This window comes from Hemiscyllium ocellatum, chromosome 14 (genome assembly GCF_020745735.1).
Source record: "Hemiscyllium ocellatum isolate sHemOce1 chromosome 14, sHemOce1.pat.X.cur, whole genome shotgun sequence".
NCBI classification, from domain to species: domain Eukaryota; kingdom Metazoa; phylum Chordata; class Chondrichthyes; order Orectolobiformes; family Hemiscylliidae; genus Hemiscyllium; species Hemiscyllium ocellatum.
In genome coordinates this window covers 58,271,617-58,292,902 of record NC_083414.1, presented here as the reverse complement: position 1 = coordinate 58,292,902, position 21,286 = coordinate 58,271,617, and the positions used below count along the sequence as shown (strand labels likewise).

Genomic DNA, 21,286 nt, shown 5'->3' with positions numbered 1-21,286 from the left:
GGAGACAATATCAACAACGCTCATCAAGCTGCCTTGTTCTTTCCTAAAATAAAAGTGAAACATAATCTTGTCGTTCCTGATATAAGCTGCCTGAAGAATTTGTAACAAGTCTAAACCACAAAAGCACTGCTTTACCCTTCACTAATGTCTAAAGTGCAGTTGTAGAGAAGTGAATGACTAATTGCAGCACTTTACTGGAATTTAAATGCAACTCAGAGATTGTACAATTTGAGTCTTCCTCGCTGACTCAGAAAGAACACGCATTCTACGTCTTGTTTATATTTCGTCTGCATTGTTGCACAATGAATGGGAGGAATCGGTGCTATTTTTAAGAGGGGAAAAAAAGTTGCCCGGTTCTTTAGCGTGTTTTTTTTTGGAATTATTCGAGCAGTTTAGCTCAGAAACATCGATCGGGAGAGCTCCTGACGTCAGATGTGCGGGAAATAGGCGTTCCCAGAGTGAGTGGAATCAACACAAATACAGCTCCCTCCACCAGCCCATTTCCCCTCAATCCCAGGGCAGCAGGTCCCACATTAATCCTGATTCGCCTCTGCATATTCCCAAGCCCTGCCGTCCCTCTCAAATAAAACTATCACCGCGTACAACTTGCAGTGTGCGGCCGGCAAGTGGCACACACACACACACACATATAAACTGAAAGTCCCAGGACTTAACTTTTTTTTAAATTTGAGAAACCGGTCAAGAAAAACGACATCTCAAGTGATCGATCCACTGTCCGGAAGGAGATGGATCTCCACACGGGGATGCAGAAGGTAAGGCTGAATGAGCAGGTCACCGTAAGGGGGAAAAAAACTGTGCTTTTCCAAGTGAGGGTTTTTTTTTGGTATAACATTCACTCGTTTGCGGGCAACAGATTGAATGGATTTTGTGTTTCAAACGCCAATCAATTAGGGATTTTTTGCAAAGAATGTGCTAGAGGTAAAATAAAACAATACAACTCTCTTCATGTTTAGAGTTACAGTTCACGTCTGAGTTGGTTCTGCCTTTAATGCTAATGACCGGGAGCAGTTTATTGTTCTCTCTCGGCGCCTCCCCAGTGCAGCCCCTTTCCCACACTCTCAATATCCCAGCGATGGGCAGAATTCAAGGCTGCTTTCTCCTGTTTGTTCCCTGCGCGATACTCCCAATCCGGTCATTCAAGAGAAACTTTTGGAGTCGAGTAGCAGCCCCTTCCCCTGCCGTGAGGTGTGGCGCCCAGTTGAGAGAATGGAAGGAAATCTAGCGCCAAAGCAAAAATAAAAGTGTGCGCCGAAGGCAGGTTTCTGAAGTGGGCTGTAGCTGGTGTGGTGACAACGGCCGGAAGACCCTGGCATTTTCCAAAAGGTACCCCATTCCTCCCAAACAGCGGACGGAACAAAAGGTTTACTCTGCACCGCTGTGGTAAATCTGCATCTCTTTGTACCATCCCAGTCTCACTGACTGAGGGGGTGCAAGTGCTTTTCACACAATCGTTTAAAGTAGAGGCAAACAGGCACTGTAAAGCAATGTTGCTTTACTCTGTCTCTGGGTGGTGGACCCAAGGGGTAAGACAGTTGGGAGGTGCCCTCAAGGTGACCCCCTCTCCCCTCTCTCTCTTTGGTATAACTCAGGACAGACGAGCAGGAGGAACATTCCCCAAAGTTCTGTGTCGAGGATACGCACCTCTTTAAAAAGAAACAATTCTTCTCACGCTGAAAAATGTGCGTGTTTTGTTTCAATTATCGTACAGGTTTGTTTAAATGGACGGCCACCTCCTTTCGCCTGAGAGGTTTTCTCTTCAGTCTAGGTCTTGGCTGTTTGATTCTAGAATCCTGTAGCGCCGAGGGAGTATGTCAGTGCCCCAGATGATAATTTAAATCGAGACCTTGTCTCTCCCTCCAGTTCAAATGGAGATTTAAGCCTGTGAGGCATTATTTGTAAATGAGTAGCCAGTTCTGCCACCTTCTATACCATGTGGTCATAAACACCTCAAGATATGGATTAAATCAGATTTTAAGCTAATTTACAAAAAAACAAAATAACTGTGGATGCGGTAAATCAGAAGAAAAAAACCCAGAAGTTGTTGGAAAAGCTCAGCAGGTCTGGCATCATCTGAGCAGAGTAGCCGGAGTTAGCATTTCAGGTCCAGTGACCTTTCTGCTTTTGTTTTTGTTAAACTAACTTGTTGCTTACTGGATCTTGTCAGCTCCTGTGTCCACCGACCCATTTTGAAATGGGTTGCATTTTGAAATAATTCATTGCATTTTCTGAAGAGCTCAAGATAGTTTGTAGCATTGGAAAGTCATAAAAATTGATACTATGCTAAATTAGAAGGTCTTTAATTACTGAATTACTGTTTCTAGAAATACTTTTTCATAAGTTTTACCCACTTGATAAACAAGGATTTACTCCAAGTACAGGAATTTTGCTAGCATTAAAATTATTCTGAGTTCATGAGCAAATTTGCATACTGACATTTGTACTTTGGATCCTATGTAAATGCATTGAAGAAACTGCAACAACGCGAGCAAGTTCCTCATTGTCACTTCCTCAGGGTTGAAGATGACTTGCTTCTAAAGTGCCTGGAGTTCGGGTCGAAATACCTGCCTGTTGGCAGAATGGTTCAATTCCCATTTACTATTTTCAAGCTACAAGAGACTCATGCTCAAATATCTGAAGCTAAAACATGGTGTGTGGGAAAGTAAATGTACAGCCAGCAGGGACCTACTAAGTGGAAGTGCTCTAGTTATTACTCTATCGCAATGCCTGCAGCAGTCACATGTGATTGATTTGTTTTTAGTAAGTTGTAGGCTGATTTTGCAGTGGCAGTGCATTTCGCAGCATCTGCTGTTACTTAGATTTGCCTTTGAACTTTTTAACTTTATAAAGTATTGTATGGCTATTTACTGGAATATTACAGTTCAGGGAGAGAAACTGGTCTGTCGGGAGAATGGGGCAATCGACTTCTCAACCAAGCTGTGAACTTTATAAAGGAAGGAATGAGTTGCATGAATTCAAGATAATTAAGGAATGGGATGAAAAACTGAGAAAGAAAGAAAGATTAGTTCGGGAAAGGAAAAAGACAGTGGAAAAATGAAAAGATATCTAAAGATGTTAAATGTGATATTTTTGTAAATGTTAACTTTAAAATTTACCAAGCATTTGGATATGCACTTGCAGTGACTTAGACTGTCAAGGTAAGATGATGTCTGAAAAGTTTGATTGAATTTTTCAAGGAGGTGACCGGACATATGGATGAGGATACTGCAGTGGATATAATCTACATGGAGTTCAGTAAAACTTTTAATGCGGTCTTGCATAGGAGTCTAGTTAGGAAAGTAATATCCAGGGGATCCATGGGCAATTTGGCAGATTGGATCCAAATTTGGCTCAGTTTGGGAGGCATTGAATGATGGTTGATTTTGTGTCTGGAACTCTCTGTCCAGTTGTGCACTGCAGAGGTTGATGCTGGATCCTCTGCTGTTTGAATTGTACATGACTACACAAGAATGTAAGAGTTTGATCAGTAAGTTTGCAGATGACAGGACAGCATCATGGCTCTGGAAAGTGAAAATAGAGTAGCGAATGGGTGACTAAGGATCAGTTTGAGTTCAAAGTCTAAAGATTGTGAGAGCTATCAAGATCCTGGTCAAAAATAAGTTAGAGAAAAGGATATATAATAAATCTTGATTTTAACATTGAGGGAGAAGAGGGAAATCACATAAAGAGGTGGTTTTGGAGCTTTGGAGTCCAGACAGGATGGTTTAGAGAAACACTGACCATACTAGTATCAATAAAATTGGTTATGACAGTTGAGTTATAACAGATTGGAGCATGGAATTTAAAGAATGTTGACAAGTTTTCATTTCCCTCTGTACTAAAGTCTGTGAGATAGGGAGTAATGGAAAGGCCAACACAGACATGGCAGCGATATTTGTTTCAGTTGCTGAAGAGCCCTTAGCATGAAGCATTCCTTCTAGACCTGGTGCTAGTGAGCAGGCTCCTGGTTGTCAATGTACACAGCAGTGAAAGTGGATGTGCCAGGATTGCATGTTGATGGTGAACGTTGGAATGACATTGCATTCATTCTGCATGCCTTTCGAGTGCCTGACCGTGGCTGACGATGTAACTGAGGCCTAAAGCACAGTTGAAGTTTGACCCACACTAGAACCTTCTCTCTGCACCTGTTGTGGAGATCCTCCATTGATTTGACGTGATTACTTTGATATTTAGGGTGTTAGGACCCAGGAGAGATGTGTGTTCTACACCAGCATTTGGTTGCATAACTCGAGCTATTATTATCAAAGCCTCCTTTTGTCACTTTGTAGTGATGAATGAGTGACACTCGTCACTAGGTGAATGTTGCTGAATTCATATCAGTCCACTCATTACAAAGCACTGAAATCAGAAACTCAACGGGAACTCTATTGATCTGTTATTGCATTAATAACAACCTATGAATAAAACAACAGATTTGTCTCTCTGCAGCAGTCTTTTTCTTCGAATTTATGGCATTTATCTGATGGTTTTTTTCTGTCTTGGTTTAATTATTACTGGTACAAGAGGTAAACTTTGTACCCAGAGATAATAATAACACTCTGAATGCCGTCTATTAGGAATCTGGCTAACTGACATGAGTGTGCTGACTTTTTCTCCTTTTCTGCTCATTGGGGCAGTTAATGACATAGAACTTCCTATTTGTTACATTGGTATCTATGACTTTCAGTCTGGAGGTGGAGAAAAGAAAAGGTGTTGAGGAGAGATGGGGCCAAACTGAGTTTTACATCACTTTGTGTGCCAGTCACCCAGCAGGGTTTAGCTGCTGGTGTAGTTTGTGATTTAGACATGCAGCAGGACCGAAGATTTGTGCCTGTACACTGGACGTGGAGTCGATCATCTTTCTACTGTGTAACTTGAGTATTTTTTCCTAATGTTCAGAAATTTGCCAGCGTTCATCCATCTTGCTGAAGGGTCGGCCACAGGCAGGCATCTTCAGAATCATTCAGGCTTTTCCTTCTCAAAGATTTCTCGTTTTGGAGGGCCAGGGATAAACCAATGCTCAGAAAAGTGAGGGATCTTGGCATTGTTATTTTGAATTGATTAAGCATAAATCAAGGTCTATATTTCAAGATGGAAAGAAAAGTGAGGGTTGCCAAGAATATGTTATTGGTTGCTGTCAATCTCAAGGTTAAGGGATTGGAGTAGGAAGGTTAGACTGGGAAAAGTAAAGAAATCTACAGTTTTGAGGTACAGGGACAAATGAATTAAGGAAGAGGTAGTGAGAAAAGTAATGATTTGAATGTGATGAAGCAAGAGTATTGCAGCATAGCACATTTGATTAGATTACTTACAGTGTGGAAACAGGCCCTTCAGCCCAACAAGTCCACACCAACCCATTCTCCTAACACTACCGGCATTTTAGCATGACCAGTTCCCCTGATCTGCACATCTTTGGACTGTGGGTGGAAACTGGAGCACCCAGAGGAAACCCACACAGATACAGGGAGAATGTGCAAACTCCACATAGTCAGTCGCCTGAGTTGGGAATTGAACCCGGCTCTCTGGTGCTGTGAGGCAGCCATGCTAACCACTGTGCCACCGTGCCGCCCACCATTTGGAGCAAGTTAAGAGGCCATTATAGGAATGATTAGGAATTTGGGATGAATCAAGTATACAATATGGGGAAAATGAGGTTATGCACTTTGGCAAGAGGAATAGAGGAGGTAAATATTATTTAAATGGTAGAGACTGCAGGAAGGTATGAAAAAGAGGGGTTTGGGAGTCCTTGTCCAACAATCACAGTAAGCTAGCATCCAGGTTCAGTGGGCAAGAGATGGAATTTTCACCATTGTTTCCAAGAGAGCAGAGTATAAAAATAGAGAGGTTTTGCTAAAACTATATAAGGCACTGGTCAGACCATAGCTAGAGTACTGTGGAGCAGTTTTATTCTCCTTATCTAATGAAAGCTATACTGGTATTGGAGGCAGTCTAGAGAATGGTCACTTGGCTGATACCAATTATTAAAGGCTGGCTCTTATGAGGGGAGGTTGAATAGATGACACGTGTGCTCATTGGAATAAAGAAGAACGATAGATAACCTTATTGAAACGGAAAAGACAGTCACCCATGTGGGAGAGTCTCGAACCAGAAAGCATAATCTCAGACCAAAGGGTTGCACAATGAAGACAGAGATGAAGAGGAATTTCTTCTCTGTGTAGCCATTCTGTGGAATTCTTTACCACAGAGGCCTATTAAGACTGGGTCATTAAGTATTTTCAAGACAAGGATAAACAGATTTTTTAAATCAGAAAGACAATCAAGGGTTGTGGGGAAAAGGCAGGAAAGTGGAGTTGGGGATTATCAGATCAGGTATGATCTCATTTCATGGTAGAGCCAACTTGATGAGTTGAATGGTCTACTTATGTTCCAATGTCTTATGGTCTTATGGGTTGCCTATGAGGTTGTGCCTTTTTGCTTGTATCCTGACTGTATGAGGCAATGTGAGCAATTTTTCAAATATTGAATAGAATCAGACCTTAAAGCAAATTAATTTGTTGTTGAAGGCGAAAATGAGTATTTTTGTCAGACTACTACAAATGGAAGAGAGTTTGGAGTTCCCATTGGTATTGGTGTTAGTGCTATTGATGAGAATTGATTAATGATTAGAGGGGAATAAAGATGGAGATCACAACTTTTCCATTGGAGATAGTAAGGACTGCAGGTGCTGGAAGTCAAAGTCGATAAAATGTGGAGCTAGAAAGTCACAGCAGGTCAGACAGCATTGGAGGAACAGGAATGTTAATGTTTTGGGTCAGGACCCTTAATCGGATCACACCTTTTCCATTATGAGCTGCTGTTGGACTTGCAGGAATGTGGAGAAACTCTGCTTTTAAAAAAACAGAAGAAATAAGACATTAATTTGACTGTTATTACGGGTGCAACAATATGCAAAGTTGTACTACAAAAGGAATCGGACTTAGAACACAATCTATTAAGATATTGATGAAAGCAGAATTCAATAATCAGCAAAAAGTCAATACAGTTTGATGATAATTGAAAGAGATCATTGGTATGATAAATATTCTTGGAAGAAATAGGTGAATTCCAGGGGAAAGAGAAACATTGACCATGGCATTCCTTGCAGAATGGCTAGAACTGTATCAAAGTATTTAATTTTCTGTTTGTGGTGTGAGATGTCAGTTTGGAACATGGATCAAGCACTCTCTCCAACAATACAAATTAATCCAGTCATCAAATAACATGTCTTGCTGAACCAGCTGCCCTCTTGGTCTCTGAGTGACTTTGCCAATTTATATCAAACTATTTCACTACTTGCCATGCATCCCATTCTTGCTAGTGGTCAGTCTTTGACTTTTAATTATTTTTAATAAATAGCGACAAGCTTGAACAAACATAGGAACACAGTTGTAGCTTGTAATGCAAAAGTAGTTCATGTGGATCAGTGAAAAAGTAATAATTAAGGGATCAAGGAAGGAAAGTCATTATAATAAGCTACTTGGAAAGAGATCCAGAGTTGTACAGGATAAAACCATGAAATAATAACTCCACGCTATGATAAAATTTATATTGCAAAGGGTCATTAAAGTACTGGTTACACTGTCGCAGAGCTAAATCAAAAGGGATTATATTGTTCCTGTTAGGGATTGGTCAGAGTCCACCTGGAATATATTGTGCAGTTTAATCACTTAATCGTAGGGGTAATGCTATTACCCTCAAGATTGTATTGAAGCAGAAAACAAATCCCTGGTGCCAGGCATTTCAGTTATATAGAAGAGATGAGGGTATTGAACTATGATTCAGATAAGGAAAGATTTTAGTTTCATTTAATCAAAGTTTATGAGATCATATAGAAGAGAAATGTTGATCCAATTTCCCTTTTCAATGTGGTTTCAACTAAACCAAAACTAATGGTTCTAATAATACAACAGCTGTGTGATTTATCAAATAGCAAGCTAGCACCATAAGAGAATGCTGCCAATATAAGGTGTTTGAATTTGTACTAGAAAAGACCTAAATATTTCTATTAATTAAATTAAGAAGTTGGTTTTGGCTTGAGTAACTCACTGTTGGAACTTGCAGTCATTAGTGTTAAGTTACTCTTGCAGTCATTATACAGCTGTGCATACAACCCAAGTTAGAAACCATAATTCTGGCATCTTACTGAAGATGCTATTACACCAGGGTCCTCTGACATCCTGCATCCACAAACAACTGAGAACTGAATGAGAAGAAAGTTGTTTTGTGTCTGGGAATAAGCTTCTTAAGTATTGAATATCTTAAATATTTTTAATACTTTATAGCATTTATCTATTGGCAAGCACAGTAAAAGATTTAATAGAGGCTTAAAAAGACGCATTGCTGGAAATTTGAAACCAATGGAAAATGCTGGAACTTGTCAATCAGCTCCTATGGCGAGATCAGACAAGTTCATGCTTCAGGTGTGGGCCTTTCAGAACTGAAAAATAAGGAAGCCGAAAGAAATAATAGCCCAGAGAGAGCGAAACTAACGTTTAAGAAATGAAGAGACACATGGTCTCTTATGGTCATGTCTAATATGCCCCCTCCTGTCTCTGATTTTTATATTCAGGGGTCCACCAGTCTTTTATTTTGAAGAAGAGCATGAAACCGAAATAGTAACTCAACTGTCCCTTTCTGCAGATGCTGACGGTCTTGCTGCTTCCCACTGCACACCCTGGTAAAGCTGTGTGGGGGATATACAATGTTCCTATCTTGTGACTGTAAATTTGAGCTCATTCAAAATTCTTCTGTCCATACGCCAGTTTGCAACAAATTCTGGCCATACTATTAGCCTTGTACTTCCTGATCGAAATCAATTGCCATCCTGACAATGCCTAATTTTTACAGTCCTGGTCCTTGTACTGAAATTCCTCACTTTACTTTGTCAGCCCTACAACCTTCCAAGCTGTCTGTTCCTCCACTCCTAGCTTCTTGTGAAATCCCCGATTGCATTCGCTACATCATTAGCAACTGTGGTTTCAAATGACTGTGGCTTTTGGTCATTTGTCCTTGCATGAAAACTCTCTAAAACACCTTGTGTTGTACCACATTAAAGGTGCTACATAAATGCATGTTTTGGTGAAAGGATGGAATTTAACCTCGCTGACAGGGGTCTAGTCCACCAGCTGGAGAGCTGGCAAGGGCCCTGCATCATCTCCTTTGGGGAAAGTGTGCAGTTTTAAGGGCCAATTAAAAGCCAATGCCAGGCATTTGCTGGAATGAAGCCACCTGGGAACTGCTGTCCAATCAGATGTTGGAAGTTGTTCATTGTAGGCGAGGCCTGCACTTGGCAATGCACCCATTGAAGTAAGATCAGCACCCAGGCCACAGGTGAGAGCGGGATCAGGGTCATGGGAGGGATTTCAGCAGCAATGCAGGGGGTTGGCGTCCAGTGTACCCAGCCTTTCCAGGTGCCACACTTCCAGATGGCAGATCTCCAAATCAGGGACTGACTGTCAATACCCCAGCCTACCAATGAGAATGGCCACAAGCAAACCCAAGACATTTACGAGTAACAAGCTTCCCATGTGGTGAGTCGTCAGTTTGCTGCTGGCTGAATGCTAGAATGATGAGAGGAGACCATCAATTGGGCATTAATTGCCCGCTTTAGGGTATGCGTTAGCATTGAAGCAGGAAGTGTACAAGAACTGCCTTGGACCTATTTGGGCAGAGACAGAATTGTGAAATTAAAAGGCACCCCTCCTCCCAACCTACCAAATACATCGCCATGGAAATTTCACCTATTAATTTTGTTGTAGTTGTGGGTATGTTCACCGAGCTGGGAAGTTAATTTGCAAATGTTTTGTCCGTATCTAGGTAACATCTTCAGTTCTTTGGAGCCTCCTGTGGAAGCACTGCTGTACTGTAAACCATATAAAATTTCAGCAGACACAGTACAGCAGCACTTCACAAAGCATTGATAATGTCACCTAGACAGGGAACGAAATGTCTGCAAATCAGCTTCCTAGCTCTGTGAACATATCAACTACTATGAGAGCTGGCACCCGAGTTATAGCTCTTTATGCAAACCTTGAACCTATTAATTCTGTTTTCCCCCTTCATGGATGCTGCCAGAACTGCTGAATATTTCTTAAATTTTCATTCAAGAGTCTGAAGGAATTAGATTATGTTGTGAGTGTGTCAAACATTCTTCAGCTGTGAAGGTGTAGTGTTCCAGGGATGAAACTTTTCAGCAACTTGGTGAAAGGGCAAATAGAACGTCAGAAGTTGGAGCAGGAGTAGCCCATTCAGCCCATCAAGCCTCCCCTCCCCCCAACCCTATTCAACAAGATCACTGTCTGCCAATGCTCATCCACTGATTTTACCTCAGTCTACTTTCCTAGCCACCTCTAGATAATCTATCTTCGTGCCTCTGCAATTGTACTTATTTATGTAGAACTGCTCACCCTTGTACTGAATCTGAAATTCCACTATGTCGTGATCCCTACCTCCTTGAAGATTATAAACTATGATATTTTATTAATCCTACCTCATTATTGCATGATTAAATCTACCAAAGCTTGTTCCTGAGTAGATTACATATGTACTAGTCTCAGAAACAATCCTTGATATATGTTATAAATTCATTTTTTGTGTTCCTCTCTCCATGTGATTTTCGAGTCACTATGCAGACTTAAACTATTCATGACAACTGTAGTACTCTTCTTACATGCTTCCATTATCTTCCAATTTATCTTTTGTCCTATAGTGTGGCAAGTCTTTAGCGAGACTATAGATAACTCCCATTTGTAACTTCTTTGCCTTGCTGTTCCTTATTTCCACCTAAACTGATTCCACATCATTGCACTTCTAGCATGAGTCACAGAGTATTTGAACAAACCTGTATGAACAAAGCTGTCCCACCTTTTCCTTTTTTGCTAATTCTTCCAGAACATTAAATATCCTGGAAAATTGATTTCCCAGTTTTGGTCACCTTGTAATCATGTCTACATAATGGTTATCAAGTCATATTCATTTACTTCTATTTGGACCATCAGCTCCACCACCTTGTTACAAATGCGACATGTGTTTGGATAAAGAGCATTAAGTTTTGACTTTTTGAACCATTATTGCTTACTTTGATTTGAATTTCTGCTGCACTGTTCCCTTCCTGTTACACTTTGATTATTGTTCATCTCTTCACCGCTGCTATCTTGTTTTCTTTCATTTTTAAAAAATACTTTGCTTCAATTGAGCTTTCTCCCCACTAATCAGTTGAAAGCCCTATCAACAATCCTAATTATACAATTCACCAGGACACAGATCGCAGATTGCTCAAATGAAATCCTGTGGAATAGCTCTCTTGTTCCCCAATGCTGATGTCAGTGCCTCTCAAATTGGATTCTGTTTGTCCCACACCAATCCTTGAGTTATGTATTTACGTCTGTAAGCTGTTTACTTTATGTTAATTTGCTCATGGTCAGGTGGTAATCTGGAAATTATTATTTTTGTTGTTCAGCTTTTTAATTTTGCTCCAAATGACTGCTCATCGTTTCTTCAGACAGTTAGGGAATGGGAGCATGACTGCATCAGATTGTCAATTTTTAACTGGATTAAATGACTTGAATGCAAAACCATGCCCAGGCAGGGACTTGAACACTGGACCCTTAGATTAGAAGTTGAATGGTTGACTGACTGAGTGGCTGATCAAGTTAGCCCAGTTTTTCAATGCCTTTCTTATCGTAGGCTCTGAATGACGGGAGCATTTCCAGACATTGTTCCTTTCTGCCAAATGAAGGTGTAAAATGTCAGTGGATCCGGAGATTTCATTTACACGGTGCAGACTTATGATCTGGAATTCTGGTTTCCATTCCCTCCTTTGGGTTTTGTTTGGAAACTGATCCTGACATCTGAGTAGAACAACAATATTGCTTTTTAGGAGACTTCTCTGAGTGAGGGAATGTTGAAGGAAATTGCAGCGTGCTTTACTCTCCTGATTGCTAGACAAGGCTAAGGTTCTGTTTTAAATATGTCCTGTGATTGATTACTAGAGCTTGTTACACCTTATGTTATGATGACAGTATTGTGAGGTTTTGGAGACTTCTAATACTGTGCAATATATTTAAAGCCAAAGTAAATGGTGCAGAAGAAGAAGAAAAATTTCTATAGTGCAGAAAGAAGCCATTCGGCCCATCAAGACTACACCAACTGTCTGAAGAGCATCCTACCTATACACAGCCCCCTACTCTTAAAACCATCACCCTACTTTTACCATGGCTGATCCACCTAGCCTGCAAATCCCTGGACACTACGGACAATTTAGCATGGCCAAACCACCCAACTGCACATCTTTGAACCGTGGAAGGAAACCCACATAGACACAGAGAATGTGCAAGCTCCACATAGTCAGTCACCCAAGGCGGGAATCAAACCCAGGTCCCTGGCACTGAGGCAGCATTGCTAACCACTAAGCAATCATGCCACCCAAACCCCACCAATTAGCTAAACTACACCCTCAACTACTATTTATCAGGTTAAGGGAGTGATTTGATACATGCTTTCAGATGTTCTGGCAATGTCTATTGATGGTTTGGGTTTTATATGGTTGCGTTATGATACAATATGTGGAAATGTTCATCTAGAATCATGGTTTGTCATGCCTGCATGCATGACACTGACCACATAGAACCTTAGATATTATACAGATCATCTTGTTCATGCCGATCCAAGGAGACCCAGAAAAGACAACCACATGGTGGCCTATAGGCTGTTCTACCTGTAATCCTGAAGCAGTTATGGCTGAACTTTGGTGGACATGTAGCTGAATGTTCCAGCTTTAATTTGCCCAGTAAGAGTCATGTTCCATCCCCTCACTATAAGGTGAAATAATGAATGCAAGTTAATTCCAAAGATAAATTTGACTGAGTGACTCTGGATTAAGAGGTTGACCGCTGAGTTCTGAGTTTGAATCTAGTCCCAATTTAGTTGGCTACAAAATACCTTTCTCTGTTTAATTTTAATGGTCCTAGAGTGAAAAACCGTGGGTATTTCAATCTCATTGAGAGGACAAAGTACAAAGCTGCCTGCAAGTTGCTGCTGTATTGGTAGCGATGGATAGGCTTCCAAGAATATTATGTTTAAGTAAAATTGGTGAGGTAAAGTAGGAGGAAGTTTCATCCAAATTTAAGGTACGCTTATGCGGGCATTCTTTTTCTCAATGCCTTTCATGAAGTTTTGGCATATTACTAGGGGACAGTGGAGCCTCTCACCCTCTGGTATTTTTATCCAAGTTGTTATTATTTGGGTGAGCTTTTTTGGTGAATATTAGGTTTGTCTAACCCTGGAAACATTTGAATTACAGGCAATGGTATCATCACCAGACTTATCTCTGCCAACATGAGTTACTGACAAAAACCAACCATAGGAGTCTTATTAATTTTGTTTCCGTAATTAGATTAGAGATCCCCTCCTATGATCATGTCTAATGTTATTTGGCTTGGTACAAATTAAGATCAAACCAGGAACTGTATTGCTCAGTTGTTTCCTGGATAATCAGGGAGCGATGAAAAACAGTGATTTGTGCTGATATTGAGGACTTTTCCAATCCCCTTCATTGCATCTTTTTACTGAATGCATACGTGGTGATGTCACCAGTTGTAACAGTGCTGGACATCAGGATACATATGACCAGGTATGGAAAATTCACACTTGCCGGTTTGCCTGAAGTCAAAGGTATTTGAGCCATCTTTGACGATTCATGAATATCTGGTCAGAGTGGATGAGTTGGACCGAAGGATCAGTTTCCATGCTGTACATCTCAATAATGGGTCTAAAATGTCCCAGTTTGATAGTGAATGTAGTTCTCCACCTGTTATCCAATGTATTTGCAACTTGGACTTCTCCAAAACTGAGCTTGTCCAAGTATAGGACAAATTGCAGAAAAGTGTAAGTGCAAATCCTTTTCAAACATACTTGAATCATTCAGTTGGGGGTGTTGATGGACTGACTTGATGGAATCATGTGGAAAAACATGTCATTGTTGAATTTTCAATGGGTTGAGACCTCATAAATGAAAATGCCACAATCCACTATTGATACAATTCACAATGCTCAGAAATTGTTGGTGGCCCAACTGAAATATTGATGATTTGTTGGCATTTTAGAAATTGCAAGTGGTCTGTTTAGGCATTTGTTAATGCCTTGTTGAACTCACCAATTGTACCACCCAATCTTTAGTGGCAGGAATTGAGGCTATATTGACTGAAAACAAAATCCACATCACAACATTGGGAATACTGTTGAAATTTGATAGATACTTGGTATTTAGAGACAGTAATAAACAAGGTTCATATGATCTGATCCTAGGATCACTGGTGGCGTGCTATACTCTACTGCTTCATCACCAATGATTGAATATTATGGAGAAAGGGCAATGAACTAATTGGAACGATCTTTCAATGACCTGGCATAGTCTTGGCTTCCTCTGCATCACTATATTATTAAAATAAGCTTACTTTTGCACAGCTAAACTGCAGGAATATCTATAACACTGGATGAATATTCTGGAGCAGACATGAAGATATTTTCTAGAAGATTTCCTCAAGATGTTGTACAAAGTCTACAGCAGAACAGAGAATACGCATTTTATGGCAGATTGAGCATGGGTTAACCTTTTTTCTCATTCTTGTATTTCTTTCTCTTTCAGATGTCCATTCTCTATCAAACAGGAAAAGGGGTTTCCTGTTTGGGATGCAGAGGAATGTGCAAATCATTTGAGCCACATCCTTGGAGGTAAGTGATTCCTTGACCAAAGGTAGCCTTTTATAGCATATATGGAGGCCATTCAGCTATTGGTAGCTGTGCTGGTTGTCCCATTGATTGACAGTTTTATCCTGCAGCCCTGAATTCATTGTAATTTCAAGTCACCAAGAAATCCAATAAGGAATTCTTAGAAGAATCATCTTTACACAATGAGTGATGTGAATGTGAAGGTCTATATCTTAACAAAGGATTTACATTATCGATACATTTAAGGGGAAGCCTGGTGACAACGGTAGATTTAGATGACGATGTGACTTTGGAGAAGATTTGTAGCTCAGGTTGTGGGTCAGGTTGTAAGTTCTCAGACGTTTTGTCACCATGCTAGGAAACATCATCAGCAAGCCTCCAATGATGCGCTCGTGTTCTGTCCAGCTTGTTAGTTATGTATCTTGTTCTGTTATGGTGGGTGATACCACTTCGCGTTCTTTTTCTGAGAGATTGGTAAATGGGGTCCAAATTGATATGTTTGTTAATGGAGTTCCAATTTAAATGCCAGACCTCTAGAAATTCCTGTATATTTCTTTGTTTAGCCTGTCCCTGGATGGATGTATTGTCCTGTTCGAACTGATGTCCCTCTTCGTCTGTGTGTATGGCTACCATGATACCGAGAGGCCAAAGTAATCTGGTTGTCATCTCTGAGATGTTTTTAATGTATGGTAGTGTGGCTAGAATCCCTGGGTGCATTGTGTCTTGTTCTGATCTGTTGCGTAGTGATCTGCAGACTACGCTTATTGAATACCTATTGTTCCTGAATACATTGTCTAGGTGTTTTTCCTCGGTTTCTCTTAGTTCCTGGATGCTGCAGTGTGTTGTGGCTTGTTTAAATAATGTCCTGATGTAGCTCCATTTGTGGGTGTTGGGATGATTGTTCCTGTAGTTGAGTATCTGATCAGTGTGTATGGCTTTCCTGTAAATGTTGGTCTGTAGCTCCCCATTGGCTTTGCATTCTTCCGTGATGTCTAGGAAGGGGAGTCTGTTGTTGTTCTCTTCCTCTTTGGTGAACTTTATACTGGTAAAGATATTGTTTATGTGTTTCTTCTAATTTGTTGCATTTTGTGATGACAAGGGTGTCATCCACTTTGTGGACCCAAAACTTGGGCTGGATTGTGGGAAGAGCTGTTCTTTCCAACCTCTGCATAACTGCGTCTGCTAAGAGCAGATATCAGTGATCCCATAGGCATCCCATTGATTTGTTTGTAGACCTTGTCATTGAAGATGAAGTGTGTTGTGAGGCACAAGTCTACTAGTTTGAGAATGCTGTCCTGGCTAATGGAGTTGGTGCTGTTTGGGTGTTTGTGTTCTTGGTTCGTCTAGCAGTGAGGCCAGTGTTACTTTGGCCAAGGTGATGTTTATTGATGTGAACAGGGCTGTCACGTTGAAGGAAACCATGACCTTGTCCTCTACCTTGGTGTCTTTGATGTTAAGGAATTCCTGGGTGGAGTGGATGGAGTAGCTTTAGTCTTTTACTAGGTGTTTTAGTTTGCATTGCAGGTCATGTGCTAGTCTGTATGTTGGTGTACCAGGAAGTGAGGCTGTGTCTGAGGGGGAAACATCTGAGATCAAATCTACCAGCTCAGCAAGCAAACTTACAACCTCATAGGATGAGAAATAGGGGAAGAGGTTTGAGTGGAGCATAAACACTACCATGGCCCAGTAATAACAAATGGCCTTGTTCTGTTCTGTGTATCATATGCACTTCCCTTCTGAAAATTACCATCGAATCTATTTTTGCCAACGCTTCAGGTAGTGAATTCCAGCAATTCCATGAAAGGATGTTTATTTAGAACAAGGGTCTCTGAACTTGAAACATTAATTCTGTTTTCTTGACATAGATACTGCCAGACCTGACAAGATTTTCCAACAAATTCTGTTTTTGTTTGATGCTTGTTTGAACATTGCTTCAGGAAGTAATCTGCTACTTTATAAGCCTGTCAGAAATTTAGCAACCTACCAGAAATTTATATGGCCTTACTGCTGAGAGGAAAGATACCTATTTAGCAATGTTAGTTTTACAAAGTGTAAGTTTGCATTTGTTTTACCCATAAATGGAACATGAGTCTGTTATTTGACTGTAAGTGTCTTGACTGCAGTCATAATCTGAAACCCATTTCCTGGCTGTTCCTACAGCAGTACCACAAACTGTCAAACCCAATCTCAAATCATGAATACAGATATATGTCTGAAGAGAACCTAGCATGTATGATTTGGCCAACATTTTACTTCTAACTTTGCACCATTGCGACTTCATTGATCGCATGATTAATGGCAATGGAAGAAGGCAAGCATAAGAAAGGAAGAGAGAGTTTTAACAGCTTGGATTTGAATATGGTGGGACAGTAAAATGTCAGTCTTATACCCAAACGCCTTACTAAAGCCCCCAAGGTTTTCCAAGGAGGTGTTCTAATTATTTAAATATGTTGATGAGCATTTGTGACTCTGATTTGATTGCCATTTTAAATTTTATGGTCTGCTGTCCAAGTTTCCTGAGGTTTGTGAACACCAGGAACTAAAAAACAGCATGAGCTTTTCAACCACAAAGTGCGGGAATGCTTCCTACCTGCCCACCAACATTATCTGTGACTCACTCCCATGAATGGGATGCAGCCTTGCCTCCTGCTGACCTCTCCCCAAGGCACCCTTTGCCTAACAGCTGTGTCTCCACAATCTTTCTCTATCCTGTTCTTTCCAACCCTCTCTCCCAATTTTGCATTCAATGGCTGTGAACTCCTACTAACCCGACAACCAAGCAGCCTTGACACTGGGACAAACATCTTACTTGTATCTCACTGGTAGACTCTGCAGGATGTATTCTTCCACATTTCAAGAATACAGAACTGGAGCAATGGAGAACATTGCAAGATCTGAGCATTTTATTAATTTTCCTTCTCTACTGGGGAGGTGTAAATCAAGTTTGTTCAGTATTGGTTGTCTACAGCTCAGCATGTGTTAATCTTAGTCAATCTGCCAACAGGGACGGTGATGAATTTGTGATTGAATTTTTTAAAAAAAACGTTAAAGAAATTAAGGGGATGAGGAAGATGTGAGGAACATTGGGAAATGGAACAGTTTGCTCTCAATGTCAACAAACTCCTTGCTGGCCATCATACGTTATTTTCCCACCATTCTTGTCAATGTCCATATCACTTGGGGATTGGGAAGATTCCACCCCTTGTTTTGATGATTTGGATAAATGTTCATGTCCAGTAGCACAACAGCCAAAACTGTTGAGGTTTTGAGAAGTTTTGTTTTAATTTAATGGTGGCACGGTGGCTAGTGGTTAGCACTGCTACCTCACAGCACCAGGGACCTGGGTTTGATCCCACCCTTGGGCAACAGTCTGTGTGGAGTTTGCACATTCTCCCCACGTCTGCATGGGTTTCGTCCGGGTGCTCCAGTTTCCTCCTGCAATCCGAGGATGTGCAGGTTATATGCATACTAAATTGTCTGTAGTGTCAGTGCCCAGAGATGTGCAGGCTAGGAGGTTTAGCTATGTGAAATGCAGATTTGGGGTAGGGGGTGTGGATCTGGGTGGGATGCCTATTGGAGCGTCAGTATGGGCCAAATGGCCCGTTTCCACACTGTGGGGATTCTATGATTCTGCAAGTATGGTTGTCAGATAATGATCCATAATTTGCCTCAGAAACGATTGAAATATTTTTAAAGTAAGAATGGAGTTAAATGTACATATGGAGCACTGCTTTGGACACTATACTTCAGGAATTGATTTTGAATTTGGATTTGAAAACAGTAAAAAGTGAAGTTTTGCCAGACGAGTAAACATTGCTTAAAGAGTTAAGCAAACCAGTCAGCTTAGCTTGTATTCCCCTTAGCTCTAAGGCTTGAAGGTGAGTTGATTGTAGACTTTGAAATTGTAAAAGGATTCGACAACATTGATGCAGAAGTGCATTTTCCTCTGGTGAGGGTGCCTAGATTCCAGTGACACAGTCTTAAACTATGGAGGTAAGCCATTCGTGAGTGAAAGCTGGACACACCTTTTCACAAAGCTTAATGGAATTCTGCAGTTCTCTCTGGGTCAACTGTAAGCTTAATGTCTTGAGATTGACAATTGTTTTATTAGGTAAATGGAGTTGTGGTGCAGGCTAGCCATGATCTAACTGAGGTTAGAGACAAAAAAAACTGCAGATGCTGCAATCCAAAGTAGACAACTTGGAGACTGGAAGAACACAGCAAGCCAGGCAGCATCAGGAGGTGGAGAAGTTAACGTTTTGGGTATAACCCTTCTTCAGGACTGGGCTACACCTGAAACGTTGACTTCTCCACCTCCTGATGCTGCCTGGCTTGCTGTATCTTCCAGCCTCGTGATGATCTAACTGAGGGTCAGGTTTAAGGAACTCTGTAGTCAACTCTGGTTCCTTTTGTTATCTCTGAAAGCTCTTTTTTTAAAAAACCATAGAATCCCTATTGTGTGGAAGCAGGCCATTCGGTCCATATCTTTTGAAGAGCACTCCACCCAGACCCACCCTTTCCCTACATTCCTCATGGCTTATCCACCTAACCTGCACTTCCCTGAATACTATATGGGCAATTTAGCATGGCCAATCCACCTAACTTGCACATCTTTGGACTGTGGGAGGAAGCCCGCACAGACAGTGGGAGAATGTGCAGAACCATACAGACATTCGCCTGAGGCTGGAATTGCACCCAGGTCCCTGGCGCTGTGAGCCAGCAGTACTAACCACTGAGCCACTGTGCACCATTCCAGTTTGACATGGATGGCTGGTGTGGGATCTGGACTCATACAGATACGTGTAGATGTAGACTAATTTGCATGCATGGACTTCATATATTCTTGTCAATGCCTAAAATTATGTAGTTACAGAGGAATTTTACAATGTGACATCTTCCTTTCTCAAGGAAAGAGTCATTTCAGTGGGTTGAATGTTAAATTCCCAAAGAGAGAAGAGTCACATCCCAAAAATGTTGGTTCAATTACATTGGGACTTTTAAATAGTCTGTAAACTTTCTACATCAATGCTGATTATTTTTTTCCCTGAAATGGATGATCTTGAACACTTAAAAGTTTGGTCTCTGAGGATCTGAATGACCTGTGTGGATGAAGGCTTGTTTATTTATATGGGAGACGTCAGTGGGGGATTGAGAGAAAGAAATGTCAGGCAGACCGAACAGGAATGTATTTAGTTTTGATACTAAGTAATTCAGACATTATATTAATGTGGTCTCTGTCTCTCTGTGGTTGAGTCATGCTAGGTGGAGACTGGAACAGTCAACTGAAATGCTTAGTGCTTAACTCTTCTGGGAGCATGATTGTCAAATTCTTCAAGTCACACACCATCCCAATTTTCAAATATATCATCACTCTTACATAGTTGTTGGATTAAAAATCATGAAACTCACTTCTAAATCACATTGCAGGTTTACCTACGTCACACACATTCAAGCAGTCAGCTCACCATCACCTTCTGAAGGACAATTATGGATGAGCAATAAATTCTGGCCTTGCCAGTGATGCCCAACACCATGAACATGTTTTAAAAGTAACATAGAACATAGACATAAGTCCAAGATTCTTAACTCTCAATGGCTGCAGAATCTGTAGATGAGAGCCAAGCTATTAGTGACTTATCGGAGTGAGACCCAGGCCACTTTTAGGTATGTCAGTCCCAACTCTTAGCCAAAGATACAGCCTCCCCACTTCCTCAACACTATCTGTCCCTATGTCATCTTTGTGTCCATACTGTACCAGTGTGACAATTTTTAAATTTCTAATTTTAGCTATCCTATGATCTGTTGCTATATGAAATTACAAATTTGGTGCTGAGATAAAATGAGTTTCTTTCTTGTTGTCTTCCTGCCAAATTTGATTTTAAACTAACATTATCGAAACAATCCAGCGCCAACACAACTTTAGCTGAATAAAGATCAAAACAAATCCATATTTCAGTTTCAGATTTAACTTGAGAAACATGATTTAAAATGTATTTGGTTAGTTATTTAATGCAGAGTGAATGACCTATCAGGCTGTGTGGTTTTGATTTGCAGCAGGGATTAAAGTGAAGATTTCTTTCTCTTTTTGTTCACTTTAATGCATGTATTCCATTCAGATGGGCTGTGTTGAATTCCAGGAAGGGTTTACAAGATCATTAGAATTAGACAATAGACGATAGGTGCAGGATAGGCCATTTTGCCCTTCGAGCCTGCACCACCATTCAATATGATCATGGCTGATCATCCTTAATCAGTATCCTGTTCCTGCCTTATCTCCATAACCCTTGATTCCACTATCCTTGAGAGCTCTATCCAACACTTTCTTAAAAGAATCCAGAGACTAGGCCTCCACTGCCTTCTGGGGCAGAGTGTTCCACACAGCCACTACTCTCTGGGTGAAGAAGTTTCTCCTCATCTCTATCCTAAATGGTCTACCCCGTATTTTTAAGCTGTGTCCTCTGGTTTGACATTCACCCATCAGCGGAAACATGTTTCCTGCCTCCAGAGTATCCAATCCTTTGATAATATATGTCTCAATCAA

At 40.8% G+C, this 21,286-nt stretch overlaps 1 protein-coding gene across 2 annotated transcripts in view; it reads left to right on the top strand.

Annotated features, from left to right (window-relative positions):
* The first annotated feature begins 467 nt into the window (after window positions 1-467).
* The window catches only part of lmcd1 (LIM and cysteine-rich domains 1), a 67,181-nt gene continuing 46,362 nt past the window's right edge, over window positions 468-21,286 (top strand). The window contains exons 1-2 of one of the 2 annotated variants that reach the window (XM_060835727.1): window positions 468-773; window positions 14,663-14,748. In XM_060835727.1, the coding sequence (XP_060691710.1) occupies window positions 747-773; window positions 14,663-14,748 (113 nt within the window). In that variant the 5' untranslated portion in view covers window positions 468-746. Of the gene's footprint in view, window positions 774-1,086; window positions 1,345-14,662; window positions 14,749-21,286 lie in introns of those variants that run through there. The other variant, XM_060835729.1, reaches the window with a different exon arrangement.